Consider the following 15,605-nt stretch of genomic DNA (forward strand, 5'->3'; position numbering starts at 1 on the left):
TATCACAATACTGAGGATGACTCTGTGAGAGGCATCCTTGTTAATCTTAATACAAATGGAAGGTGTTGAAGATGCCACCTTCACACGTTCACCTGAGGTTCTTGAAAGTCGGTATTGGGAATTTGTGTGTGGGTGGTGGTTGGAACAGTAAGCTGAGGTTTTATCTAGGGTGCTGAAAAACCTTGCACCGACCCTGCCTGTAAGTAGTATTTACTTACTGTTTAGAACCACCAGTCATATTTCTTACCAAGATGATTTCCAGTGACAATGCCTTAGGGCAGTATTCAATGTGAAAAATTCTCCGTGCATGGCGAGAGATTTTTTCTCTCGCCATGCACTCGCCCTGTTCCGGAGGGCTCGCTGCCACTCCTGCTCCCACTATTCAATGTGGTTAAGACTCGCCGCCACTCACGGCGAGTCTTAACCCCTGCAGCGGACGAGCGTCCGCGGCAGGGAGCTGGCAGGGAGCCGGGGGACGGTGGCAGCCAGGGAGATTAAAGTCTCCCTGGCTGCCCCATCACATATGTGGAGGGGAGGTGGGCTCCCCAGGACCCAGGCAGCACAAGCTGCCCCCCCTTATAGCCAGCGGGGGACCCAGTATTCACTGCACCCGATCATGCATATGTAATGATCGTATACAGTGAATATATGAATCTAATGAGCGGCTCGAGAGCTCCGGCCCCCTGCTGGCTGCTCTGTGTAAAAAAATAAATAAAAAAAATTTAAATAAATATATATTTTTAAATTAAATATATATTCATGTGCTATAAGCACATGAATAAAAATAACATGCCCCTTCACAGAAAAAAAATCCTGATTTTTTGACACCAAAATTAAAAAAAAAACCTTTTAGTTTAAAAGTTCACATTCCAGTTCTCCATGAAAAGATGGAGAATTGCTACACGGAGAGACACGGCGAAAATCACTTAAAAAGACGGCGAAAATATCACATTGAATAGGGTGGTTCACTTTTGGAGAGCAAAATGCTCCTTCCAACGTGAAAACAGCACAAACTCTCCATAAAACAAGGCAAATTTTTCTCATTGAATACTGGCCTCAGTATTGTGACCAAAGAAGAAGGACTCGTAATAAATTTTGGGGGAAAAAAGTATGGCTTGTATGAACTTTGAGATGTGTCTTTTGGATATGTTATCCTTATTAGTCCTTATTATGTTCTCTGTGAACTACAAACTGATTTAGCTGTTTTCTTATTTTTTTTTTTATCAATGATTGTCATTTTTTTATTGATATTAAACTGAACTGAAATCCAAACCCAAACATTGATGGTGGTTTTGCCAACCAAAACATGATGAGGTAATTAGAACCAATGACTTAAATAAACTCTATACCTCTATTCACTTCAGCCTCTATCGGAGACGAATTTGTGAAGTTCCGATCTGCTGGGGAAGGTCTTTTACTGCTTTGCCCAGGGGTCACAGCTGCCCAATACATCAAGTGGCAATGGACGTCATCTGATTCACTAAACAAAGACACCATAGAGGTGGAAGCTGACAAACAAGCCACAAGCACTGGACACTTTTACAATCGTCTTAAAACATCGGCGGAAACAAAATTTGCTTTCAAAATTTTCCCCGGGAGTTTTATGGACTCTGGACAATATATGTGTCATCTTCCCGGGAACACTGTTGGAATTACCATACGTCTTATTACCGTTGAAGGTATGTTTGATCTATGATTTGGACCTATTATTCTAGAAAATGTGATGGTCTGTTGGAGAGGCCCCAAATCTAGAATTTGGTACATGAGTCACGAAGAGTTTCTAGCTAGTCATGTTCAATAAAAATTTTTTTGAGTATCAGGTCTAGGAGTTAAACTAACATACACACTCACTCTTAATAAGGCAAGCTTCATAAATTAAAAGTAAAACCCTCCCTAGGGAACGATAGTGGCGCTTGGCACAGTTTGCCTCTAGTCAATCCCTAAAAGACTAAAAACAAGAAGTAAGAATGTATATATAGCAACGCTAGGTTTGGAATTTGGTAAGAATTACTGTATACCAATTGGACTGATTTTAAAAATGAAAACTATTTATTTACCCTGAGTGTGACCATTCAAAGTAAATGGATTTGTAAAACGCATATAATTAACAAATAATAAATACATTGACAATAACAGAAGAAATATCTGAATATATATATATATATATATATATAGGGGTATGCTAGTGCACTAGATTAAAATATCCTACAAAGAACAAAATAAAAAAAATAAAAATAGGAACGGACAGCCACCATCTTTATTTTTTATTTTTTTCTCACCAGGAACTGTGTAGCATAGGTGCCGATTCTGTGGGTGCTCAAGGGCCTGAGCACCCATGGAAATTGATGAGCACCCAAAATCAGTCCAATTGGTGTACAGTAATTCTTAAATTCCTACCTACCGCTGCTATGTATACATTCTAGCTTCAAGTTTCATAAATAGTATTTAAAAGGGTAACTGGATGGCTGAGAGTTAAAATGAACCAAATCCATGAAATTCATGATTGAAAAAAGGGATTTAAAATGTAAAGATCTTTAAATAATTAATTAATAATTAGTAATTCGTTTTTTATTAGTTTTTATTGCTTCAATTACATAGTTCTGTGCTTCACTTTAACTCTAAACACTCTAATTCATCTTTCTATGTCTGCAGAGTTTTCTATATAGAATCTTCCAACACTAGGGCAGATTCAAATCTTCATATTGTCCACAAAGGGGTACATTTACTAAGAATTTACTGGGAGTTCTGATTGGTTGCTTTGAGAAATATCCCATCTTATCACAGAACTCCCATTTTAGTAAATTTACCCTGATGTGTCTACTGGAATGGGGAGCATTCAGTTGCCATGATAACAACCCAATTCTGGCACTTATTAGGGATTTTTTTCAGCCATGAGAACACATAGGTCCATGTACTTATCATGGATCTTATATATTTTTTTCACCAAAAATTACCTGTAAAAATGATTACTGTAGGCAACTGGATACCCCACAATGTGGATTCGGACTGTCGGAACGTCCCGACAGTCAGAATCTTGGCCATTTTCGTTTCTTTTGACTGTAACTCGACAGCCGGAATTCAATGTTCTGGCTGTCAAGTGTCAGAAAGTCCGCGGATTGGGGAAAATGGCCGCGGATTGTGGAAACACAGACGTGAATTCAACAATCCGCAACCGTTTCCTACAAAACAGATTTGACTTTCTAGGTAAGTGCCGATATTTTCTCTGTCAGGAAATATCGGCACAGGTTGAATCCCCCCCCCCTATGTATCATTACCCCCATCTCTGTCTCGTCCCTCTGCCTTGTATTTGCCATTTTATTTATTATTTATTTATTTGCAGTTTCTTATATAGCGCAGCAGATTCCGTTGCGCTTTACAATAGTAGACAGTGATAAAACAAACTGGGTAACAGACAGACTTGGAGGTTAGAGGGCCCTGCTGCAAGCTTACAATCTATTAGGTATATAGGAGGGAAACACAAGGACAGGCATCAGTAATAGCAGAGCAGTCCCAACAAGTTACAAGTCCAGAAGGGAAGCTATATAATACATAAGTGCCTCAGAGGGTTATGGCGTGTAGAACTTAAATATGATAGGCTTGCCTGAAGAGGTGAGTTTTCAGGGAACGCTTGAAAGTTTGGAGGCTAGCGGAGAGTCTTATTGTGCATGGAAGGGCATTCCATAGGATGGGAGCAGCCAGATGAAAGTCCTGTAATAGTGAATGGGAGCTAGTGATCCGCTCAGATGAGAGACGCAAATCTTGTGCAGAGTGGAGTGGTATCTCTTTATTTATTTCCTAAAGTTTTTTCTTTGCCATTTTTCCCATGCTTTTATCTTTGCTCTTCAGATCTTTGCAAAGGGTACTAGGAGCAATAAAGCTCTCTTCCCTGTGCTGAAGATATCTTATAATTTAGCGGTAAGGCCAGTTAACAATCAGAATTCTAGATAGAGGCAAAATTTGGCATAACTACCCCCCCTCCTAGATGAGGGGCTCGGCAATTCACATCCTACCTCCAATTCCAACACTATGGTCTTCATAGAAGTAAGACGAGCATCTCAGTAGGATGGCCTGGTATTTCATCCTCACATCTGCTATGGGTTTAGTGATGGCATCTTGTTTTTTACAAAAAAAATTACAGAACAATTCTGAAGTGAAGTGTCATTGATCTATATGTCAAATTCAAAGTGACATTATTGATATAATTGCTATTCTACTGGTTATCAATTCTCTATTTGAATAACCTAAATTGGCCTTAGGTATATTTTCAAAAATTCCCCCTTTTATATTTTACCAGAATTATTAATTTAACATATTGTATTGGAATTTAAATTGTGCTTTTTTCCTGTTTTCATGTTTCAGTGAATGTCAATCCACCAGCTTCAGTTGATGATGATGACAGCGTCACGGCACTTAGATGTTCAGTGTCTCAACTTAAATCAAATGACAATATTGTTTTAGTGTGGGTACAAATAAATGACTCTAACTCTGTTCCAGTAAAGAGCCAGAGAGTCACCCATATGCTAACGGAAAACACACTGTATATAAAGGACGATAACGACAACACAAAAAACTTCACGTGTTTGGTGTTTAGTGAAAACATCTTAGTTACTTTAGTTCCAATAAAGTTGAATAATACCAGAAATACCAAATTAGAGCCAAAGCCTACTGGGACCTCAACATCAAGTCTTAGATTCAACTCAAGTTCGGGTATAGTATATAAATATATTTCTATTTAATTGTTATTTGCCTGTATCTCAATTTTGCAAATTTTTAACTTAGAATATTTAATTTCTAGGTCAATGTTCTCAAGCCTTGCATATCCTCAACGGGTGCCATAACTACTGACCCAGCCACATAGATTAGCTCACATGTGTATGATAACAGACTTGGTGCAGGATGTATTGTGGTTGGAGTCCGGCGGTTGTGCGGGATTTCACCTATACTCGGAGGCTTTCTTTAAAGAGGCAATCTATTTTAAGGCAAAACCATGCCTTGTAAATTATTGCCCATTTAAAAACCCTACGAGTTCAGTCAGCATCCCGCATTGCTGCCGGACTCGCACCACAATAAAACTGGCCCATTCACTAGGTCAGTGAATGGGCCGCTTGTATTGTGGTGCGGGTTCGGCAGCAATGCGGGATGCCGACTGAACTCATTGATTGCGCTTGAGGATTGGAGTTGAGTACTAGAATTTATACTGTCACTGTACCGTATTTATTACATAATTAGAAGAGAGGAGTGGCTCGGATTTAATTGGTTCTTATTGCAAAAAGCACCAAGTAAATTCGGGTAAAACCGAATGATCGCATCTCTAATAATTACTGATACAATTTATATCAGTTTAAATTTTTTTTATGCTTAACCCTTTGAGTGCCAAGTGAATTTGTCAAAATTGGTGTGAAAATATCCTAACAAACATTTTTATTCATCATAATGAACTGTAATGTTACCTTATATAGGAAATGTAATCTTTTTTACAAAACTTTTTTTTAACTTGAATTTATATAACAAATGTGAGCGACATTTTCAGCTGATATTTTGCACATCTTTCACAGAGATGTTTGCATTTTTAGCCAATGTTTTGTCAGGGCCGGTGCAAGCCCCCCCCGCCCCAGGCAAAACCCCCCCGCGCCGCCCGCCCAGGGGGGGGGGGGGGAATGGTCGACACTTACTACGGCACGGGGGGGGGGGGGGGTGCGGGCGCTGTACCTGGTGTAGCTGATATGCAGCTTCCGGGTGCTGCGAGTCCCGAGCGTCCTATCCATCCTCGCTGAATCCCCAGGGAACCGGCGGCTCGCGCGGGGGCGTAGCGTCTCCATCCTCACTGAAATACCCTCAGCAGGGAGCGGGCGGCAGCGTTAATTCACGCTGGCCGGGATGTGATGCTGGTACCTCTCTGGTACCTCGGTGGCTCAGTACCGCCCTCCAGTGGCCGGCGCCCTAGGCAAATGCTTAGTCCTGCCTAGTGGTGGCGCCGACCCTGTGTTTTGTGCATTTCTCACAGAGATGTTGGCATTCAAAGGGTTAAAAGAACAGGGGAAAAAATCTTTGTCTTTCTATTTCCTAATTTGAGAATTTATATTAAATCTTAAATAAACACCCTAATGGCTGATGTCACCATGCCAACACAGTAACTTATAACACTAAGATACTGTATAACTTAGGCCGCCCATACACGGTCCGTTCACCGGCAGTCCGTTTTGTACTTTGAGATGCGCACTCCCACGCATCTCATCGTACAGCACAAAAAGTATGTGCTGCACATACTGTACTTGATTTACATTGCATCGCATTGCATGCACAATGCATGCACAAGGCATGCAATGCGATGCGATGTGTACTATATAAGTACAAAACGGATCCGTTAACCGGACCGTGTATGGGGACCTTCTTACAGACCAAGGGGTCTACAGCCACTGGTATACGGTGATAAGCTGCATTGGGTCGACCATTGAAGATCAACACCTGAAATAGGTCGACATGGGTAAGGTCGACTAGGTCAGAAGGTCGACACAAGGATTAGGTTGACATAAGTTTTTCATGTTTCTTCTAGCCGACATGTGCCGGCAGGTGGTATTTCATGCCCTACCATCCACTACAGCATGGCGGGAGAATAGAATAGTGTACCCAAAGCATGACGAGCACAGCGACGCGGTTCACTGTTCATGTTGACTGTGTCGACATTCAGGACAGAGAAATGTAAAAACCTCACGTCAACCTTCCGACTGTTGACTTCCTAATGTCGACCTAATGCTTGTGTCGAACTTCTGACCCTGTTGACCTTACCTCTGTCAAACTACATGTCAAACTAGTTGTCGACCTAAGACCTGTCGGCCTTCAGCTGTCGACCCCATGCATGCCAACCTAAGATAGGACGACCCAATGACCCATACCCAAGCCACTGTGCGTGCAACTCAGAATCAGGCCGCTCACTACACAGACAAAGAGCTAAACTGGGAAACGTGGTCTAACCATGACGGTGTTATACAGACAGGCACCTTATAATGCATTGTCTCTGTGTTCTATATTCTAGACTCAATCAATGAAGATTCACCCTCATCCTCGGGAAACAATATATTGCGCATCACAGTCCGCTCTGTCATTTCCGTAATGATCTTGGTGCCCTTTATCCTATCCACAATACAGGCTTCCAGGTATATAGGTATGTCCTTCTGTCATTGGCAATATAATAATAAAAAAAATGTTTCTTTTGTATGTTTTTTTTTAATATACTCTTGTCTGCCGCCCTTTGCCTGCATCACAATTCCACACAGTAACTGCGCACAATGCCAGCACCAGTTACCAGGGTAACCATGCCTGTTACTTTTGTTGCACCATTTAGACACGTTTAGACATGTATTGCATATTGGCCACACCCCCCCCACCTTCACCACCCATAAAACAAAAAACAATGGTTAAAATCTAATCTTCATAGATAACATTTGATACCTATAAATGATCATCTAATCCAGTGGTTCCCAACCTGGGGTACTCTGCAGACCAGTTAGGGGTATTTGGAAATAATATTGGTAATGGCGGAAAAAGAAAAAGTCTCCCAATGGCAAAAGAAGTCTACCATTGGCATGAAAACAAGCCACGTTGTGTCATTTCCAGTTCCACCTGCAGCGTCATCAGCGCCTCCTCGTGCTTTTGCCCAACCAGCAATTCACTGAGAGCTACCTGTGAACATCTGCCCCGCACTGACATGGGTGGAAGAAGCATTAATCCTACAGGTGTTAGCGGAAACTCTGGAGGCAATACACAGCCGGCGGCCAGACAAAGACGGACCTGATTCCTGATCATATACTAGTCCTCGGCTACTCCTTAATATTAGGACACGCATACCGCTCACTTCCACTCATAAGTACTGTGGAAATTTCAAATTGAGAGGAGGGGTACTTATAAATGAAAAGCCTAAACAAGGGGTACGGGAGAGAAAAAAGGTTGGGAACCACTGCTCTAATCCATCACTCTGTAATCATCCTCCCCCAGTTTGAAAGGTTTATTTACTACGATGGGAATTTTATTTCAGATGGGGTGTTGCTGAGGACAACCAATCAGATTCTATTATCTTCAAGAAGGTGTTAAATAAATAAGAAGTAGATTTTAATTGGTTTGCCCATAGCAACACCCATCAGAAATAGAAATCCCATCTAAGTAAATTTTCCGCATTGAGTGCTTGGCTTTGGAAGAGAAAGACTACAATACTGTACAATGCAGATAATGTAGTGATGCAGAAGAATATTACTGATGTTGTATATATTATAATGTTTGTTTAAAGGTGCGGTGAATGCAGAAACAACAGCCTCAAACCTCAACGACGAACACGGAACATATGTGACTTTTGAAAAGTGAAAAAATAAAGTATGTGGAAGAAAACCGGAGTATTTTCTGTGTGTATATGACCTGTTGTCAGGGCACCTAATATTGGAAAAGATAAAACTAAGTTTAGTTTGTCTATGCAATGGCCAATGAATAATATACAGGGATCATGTCCTATGGTGGCTAGTGAATAATATAGATCACGTTCTCTGGTGGCTAGTGAATAATATAGATCACGTTCTCTGGTGGCTAGTGAATAATATAGATCACATTCTCTGGTGGCTAGTGAATAATATAGATCACGTTCTCTGGTGGCTAGTGAATAATATAGATCACGTTCTCTGGTGGCTAGTGAATAATATAGATCCCATTCTCTGGTGGCTAGTGAATAATATAGATCCCATTCTCTGGTGGCTAGTGAATAATATAGATCACATTCTCTGGTGGCTAGTGAATAATATAGATCACATTCTCTGGTGGCTAGTGATTTATATAGATCACATTCTCTGGTGGCTAGTGAATAATATAGATCACATTCTCTGGTGACTAGAGAATAGTATAGATCCCATTCTCTGGTGGCTAGTGAATAATATAGATCACATGCTCTGGTGGCTAGTGATTATTATAGGTTACATTCTCTGGTGGCTAGTGAATAATATAGGTTACATTCTCTGTTGGCTAGTGATTATTATAGGTTACATTCTCGGGTGACTAGTGAATAAAATAGATCACATTCTCTGGGGGCTAGTGAATAATATAGGTTACATACTCGGGTGGCTAGTGGATAATATAGGTTACATTCTCTGGTGGCTAGTGAATATTATAGGTTACGCTCTCTGGTGGTTAGTGAATAATATAGATCACATTCTCTGGTGGCTAGTGAATAATATAGATCACATTCTGTAGGGTCTAGCGAATAATATAGATCACATTCTCTGGTGGCTAGTGAATAATATAGATCCCATTCTCTGGTGGCTAGTGAATAATATAGATCACATTCTCTGGTGGCTAGTGAATAATATAGATCACATTCTCTGGTGGCTAGTGATTTATATAGATCACATTCTCTGGTGGCTAGTGAATAATATAGATCACATTCTCTGGTGACTAGAGAATAGTATAGATCCCATTCTCTGGTGGCTAGTGAATAATATAGATCACATGCTCTGGTGGCTAGTGATTATTATAGGTTACATTCTCTGGTGGCTAGTGAATAATATAGATCACATTCTCTGGTGGCTAGTGAATAATATAGATCGCATTCTCTGGTGGCTAGTGAATAATAAAGATCACATTCCCTGGTGGTTAGTGAATAATATAGATCACATTCTCTGGTGGATAGTGAATAATATAGATCACATTCTCTGGTGGCTATTTAATAATATAGATCACATTCTCTGGTGGCTAGTGAATAATATAGATCACATTCTCTGGTGGCTAGTGAATAATATAGATCACGTTCTCTGGTGGCTAGTGAATAATATAGATCACATTCTCTGGTGGCTAGTGAATAATATAGATCACATTCTCTGGTGGCTAGTGAATAATATAGATCACATTCTCTGGTGGCTAGTGAATAATATAGATCACATTCTCTGGTGGCTAGTGAATAATATAGATCACATTCTCTGGTGGCTAGTGAATAATATAGATCACATTCTCTGGTGGCTAGTGATTTATATAGATCACATTCTCTGGTGGCTAGTGAATAATATAGATCACATTCTCTGGTGACTAGAGAATAGTATAGATCACATTCTCTGGTGGCTAGTGAATAATATAGATCACATGCTCTGGTGGCTAGTGATTATTATAGGTTACATTCTCTGGTGGCTAGTGAATAATATAGGTTACATTCTCTGTTGGCTAGTGATTATTATAGGTTACATTCTCTGGTGACTAGTGAATAAAATAGATCACATTCTCTGGGGGCTAGTGAATAATATAGGTTACATTCTCGGGTGGCTAGTGGATAATATAGGCTACATTCTCTGGTGGCTAGTGAATATTATAGGTTACGCTCTCTGGTGGTTAGTGAATAATAGAGATCACATTCTCTGGTGGCTAGTGAATAATAGAGATCACATTCTGTAGGGTCTAGCGAATAATATAGATCACATTCTCTGGTGGCTAGTGAATAATATAGATCACATTCTGTAGGGTCTAGTGAATAATATAGATCACATTCCCTGGTGGCTATTGAATAATATAGATCCCAGTCTCTGGTGGCTAGTGAATAATATAGATCACATTCTCTGATGGCTAGTGAATAATATAGATCACATTCTCTGGTGGCTAGTGAATAATATAGATCACATTCTCTGGTGGCTAGTGAATAATATAGATCACATTCTCTGGTGGTTAGTGAATAAAATAGATCACATTCTCTGGTGGCTAGTGAATAATATAGATCACATTCTCTGGTGGCTAGTGAATAATATAGATCGCATTCTCTGGTGGCTAGTGAATAATATAAATTGCATTCTCTGGTGGCTAGTGAATAATAAAGATCACATTCCCTGGTGGTTAGTGAATAATATAGATCACATTCCCTGGTGGCTATTGAATAATATAGATCACATTCTCTGGTGGCTAGTGAATAATAAAGATCACATTCCCTGGTGGCTATTGAATAATATAGGTCAAAACTAAAAAAATCTATATCAGTTTTGGGCCATAATATAGATCAATATAGACCCAAACTTTCCAGAGCTTGTACCTGATGCAGAAACCCCATCTGTTGATGGCGGTGCCTAGAGAATGCTTTGGACTTTTCAGAATGCTTCACTGAAAGGGTTCCAATAGGATCCCTCCCAGTTTTCCCAGCAGCTCGTGTGTGCACAGAAGGATTCCTGCAAATCTGTGTGGTGTCAGGGACTCCAGCTGTAAGCTGTGTTTGTATGTGTACACATAGCCATCTTGCTGATGAATGCACATTTTATATGAAGCAGGAAATCCATTATATATATATATATATATATATATATATATATATATATATATATATATATATATAAACACTGAATATTTCTATACTGTATGTGTTTTAAAATTGTGTTGTTGTTTTTTTTTACTTTAGAGTCAAGAGAATCAAGACAGAATGGCCAAATAACGAGATTCATTTAAGTTCCACAAGATAGATATATATATATTTAAAATACAGAAAAAAGGAGCACTCCTTGGTGCATATATAATTTAATAAAATTGAATCTGTTAAAAAATCCAGTCACAAGTACATAAGAATGTGTAAACATACCGCATTCAGTGGTTAACACAACCGCAGGTGATCTCAGCGAAAGTGATGCCGTCTGCTACAAGCCGTGTAGTTGGAGCGGTTACACTCTACAACTTGACCGACGCCAGGCCACGTCCCAACGCATTTCATCACGGAGACTTCATCAGAGGGCTGGCCCAGCATCAGTCAGTAACCTCGAAGTAGCCTGGCATTCTGTACTGTACAGTAGTGCATAGTATCAGTAGATACTATTGTAGCACTATTGAAAGAGTTCAGCGGGGTAGCTGAACATGACTACACTTACTGTAGTGTAATGTGAAGTCACTGTGTGACTGGCTTTGCGAGCATCTCCTCTGCAAAAAAGAGGTGTATTTACCACTTTCTGATCAAGTAGTTAAGCATCTAATTTCCAGTTGATTGCATACCATTTACATTGTATTATTGTGTTTTTGTTAATTGTGTATAGGTGGCCACCAAAAATGTTTTTTACCAGTATATTTAATAAATATGATGATACTAATTGATCATTAGAAAAATAAATATTTGTGAAAGTGTGTTCTTCCCTGGTGCCTGAAATTAATTAATAGCGCAGTTTTCCAATTTTTCTTTTGGTTTAACAAACAAGTCGTCAGACTCACCGGTCTTAAGACTTCCACCAATACTTACAGGGTTGAGCTGCAGATTAGACGAGCTCCCCGTCCTCCTATACCACTACCATCTACTACGGAGGGTGAGATACACAACTAACCTCTTATGCCGTTATCAGTGTACCATTGCCTAACAAACTGCTTTATGCGTGTTGGCTTTACACGCTAATTGGCTTTGTGCATCTGTTTTTTTATTTAAAAAATCCGCTTGAGTCCTACAAACTTGCTATTACTAACCCTTATGAATGATTGCAATTAACCCCATACTAACTCTGTTGTCTGGATACATGGAGACTATCTCTTGACTGTGTTAGGGTGGCACATACATTTCCCCCTGGAATTCTGCATGTCCCCATGCATTGCATAACATGAGTAAATAATAGAACCATAATTACATTTAAAAACAGTTTTTGATTTCACAATCTTTAGCATAACTTACTTATAACAATGGAAGAAATCATATTATAACTTTCAAGGCTTTACTTTAAGCTATAAACATTTACCATAAACCATGTCAGTTTACCATATAACAACATTAACATTAAACATTTCTATCAATTGCACTTTCTTGCAAAACTATTGTATAAACTGCTACATTTGTTTCATATTAAACTCCGCCCCTCCAACTTCCTGCTGCACCAGATCCACTCACTGTATGAAAAACATGGGGATCTTTGGATCCGCACAGTGTATGAAAAAATGGGGGATTTCACACGCTAATAAGACTAGCAGCACTGGTGCACTACTGCCATTGCTGCTACCAGACCGCTGTGCAGTACCTGTCCCCCCCCCCCATTGTATGAAAAACATGGAAGATTTAACGCGCTAATAACACTAGCAGCACTGGTACATTACCGCCAGTGCTGCTACCGGAATGCTGTGTAGTCTCTGTCCCCCCCTCACCTGACAGCTAAAACAGAGCCTGTCCAGCTACGTAGTGCTCCTGCAGCTCAGCTTCGCTGCAGGTCCTGCGCACACAACATGTGGCCCCAGTCGGCAGCAGAGCCCCACAGCTACGTGCACCTGAAGCAGGACAAGTGCATGCGCACCTCAGTACATGACAGAGAATCGGCTGCCCGTGCAACATCCCTGCTTGCAAAGCCGTGGCACTAACAGTTGGGGCATATAAAGGCAGTGGGAAGAAAGATTGATTTCCTTCTGCACTACAGGAGCAGCCAGTGGCATAACTATAGAGGGTGCAGCTGCTATTGGGCCCGGGGGTGTTTTGGGGGCCCAAGGCTCAGCAGACCCCCGTGTGGAGCTTGGTGGCAGTGGTGTAGCTAGGTGCCACTGTGCCCGGAGCAAGGGCATGTTTCGCGCCCCCCCCATGCCTGCTCCTTACCCCATTCCGCCTGTGCCTGAAGCCTACCCTATGTCCCCTGTGCCTGCTGCTTACCCCTCTGCCTGCTCCCTACCCTGTGCCCACTGTGCCGACTCCTTACACCCTGTGCCTGTTCCTTTCCCCATTGTCCCCCCCCATGCCTGCTCCTTTCTCTGTGCCCCCCCTGCTGCTCCTTTCTCTGTGCTTCCCCCCTGCTGCTCCTTTCTCTGTGCCCCCCCTCCCTGCTATTACCCTGTGCTCTGGGGATACTGCCAGCGGGCCATGAGGAGGGTGGGTGGCAGCAGAGGAGCCGGCGATCCAGCAGAAGCAGCGCAGGAGTCGGGAGGAGACCCAGGCCAGCTGGAACCAACGATGACGCCTTCAATCAGTGGAGGTAAGGGGATCAGCAGCAATAGTAGTGCTGCGCCGCCTCACCCCGCCCCTCTCTGCCGCCAGCTCGCAATGAACTGAACTCTGACCCGGGCCCAGGTAATATGTACCCGCCCCACCCCTGCACATCACTCGGCACAGCGTGAGTGGGGAGAGGGGAGACAGGAGCGGGCAGGGCTGGCAGTTCACGGAAGGGGACGGCTCCGGCGCCCTCTGATCTTCCAGCGCCCGGTGCTTGTGCTCTGCCGTCTCTGCCCTCGCTACGCCACTGCTTGGCGGCCCCCCTCCTGGCACTGATTGTAAGAGACCTCTGTACGGAGATTGGTGGCTCCCCCTCCCTGGCCTCAGCAGGTTCCAGCGCTAATTCTCAGACCTAGCGGGGGGAACCACTTGGTGGATCCCCCGCACCAGCACAGACCTTCAAGCAGCAGCTGGAGCTGAGGAGGTGGATTGTGCAAGCCAGAGAAGCAATCCCCAGGTCAGTGCTACCATCCTCTGTCCCCAGCCTTGTCCCCGGACCCCATCCCAGTGCACCCCCCATCTGACCAACCATCCCCAGCCCATTGCCCCATCTAACCAACCATCCCCTTCCCCCAACTCAGTGCCCCCCATCTAAGCAACCAGCCCAGTGCCACCCCATTTGACCAACCATCCCTTATTCCCAGCCCAGTGGTCCTCACCATCCCAGTGTCTGTCACCCTGCCTGCCCTTCCCCTCCCCGATCAGCTTATTGCCCACATCCCACTGCCCAAAGTCTAACCCCCAGCCAGAACAGTCACAGCCCCCCCCCCATTACCATAATCCTCACCTTCGTGTAACCTTAACTAGTATCCAGCCTGTCTGGTCCTGCCTTCTACTCTGTCATACCCCTCCCCATCTTCTAATCTGACCCCAAACCCTCGGAATACTGGGGGGCCCTTTCACAATTTTGCTCTGGGGCAGGTCTAGTTACGCCCCTGGGTGCAGCCAGCAATGGGGATCACAGCAGAGACCTCTATACAAAGGCCCTGATAATTCCTTTCCTTGTCTCTGCAGACAGGTCACCCAGAGACCTGGACCCCTCTTCTATAATAGGAGGGGAAGGGCCCCCCCTGAGGTATGTCTAAAATGTAAGGAAAATAAATAAAACCTACTAGGCGGCCCTTGCAATAATTAATATACCTTTTTCTCCCCAAAATCCATAAATGAGGAACCGTTTCAAAGATTTAAGTTCTTCGCTTCTGAGGAATTGTTCATTTACAATTGCACATTGTATTGTTTGTGTAAAAATCCAGCTTATATATTGACATTTGGCCCTAGAGTTCGTTCCATGGATGCGTTGATACAGATCAGTTTTGCTCGGCTTCTCGAAATGGCTACAAATGAACCGGTTCTTCTTCCATCCTACTACAAACCACCAACCTCGCTAGAAAATGAATCGTATTTTATTTGCATGCAAAATTTTCACACGGGCCACCTGGTAAATGATATACAGTACAATTAAAGTGTATTTACAGCTGTTATTGTAGAAGATTTGTCATGGCCTGAGTAACCCCAATGCTAATTCTCACACCCAGCAATTGTGGTGACTACATTTTGCTACATAAAAAGATTTCTCATCTAAGTCGCAGTATAACTTGGTCACCTCTCTGCAGGAAATAGTACACGTTGTCCGTCACTTACTGGCACATCAGCAAATGTGACAACCACA

The 15,605-nt window shown here is 42.3% G+C and overlaps 1 protein-coding gene across 1 annotated transcript in view; it reads left to right on the forward strand.

Annotated features, from left to right (window-relative positions):
• The window catches only part of LOC146072253 (uncharacterized), a 32,442-nt gene extending 20,403 nt beyond the window's left edge, over positions 1-12,039 (forward strand). The window contains exons 3-7 of the mRNA XM_083179579.1: positions 1,365-1,679; positions 4,360-4,707; positions 7,034-7,162; positions 8,282-8,364; positions 11,402-12,039. Coding sequence (XP_083035705.1) covers positions 1,365-1,679; positions 4,360-4,707; positions 7,034-7,162; positions 8,282-8,355 — 866 coding nt within the window. The 3' untranslated portion in view covers positions 8,356-8,364; positions 11,402-12,039. The remainder of the gene's footprint in view (positions 1-1,364; positions 1,680-4,359; positions 4,708-7,033; positions 7,163-8,281; positions 8,365-11,401) is intronic.
• Positions 12,040-15,605: the final 3,566 nt, after the last annotated feature.

This window comes from Crinia signifera, chromosome 4 (assembly GCF_055691185.1).
Source record: "Crinia signifera chromosome 4, ASM5569118v1, whole genome shotgun sequence".
In the NCBI taxonomy this organism is placed as follows: Eukaryota; Metazoa; Chordata; class Amphibia; order Anura; family Myobatrachidae; genus Crinia; species Crinia signifera.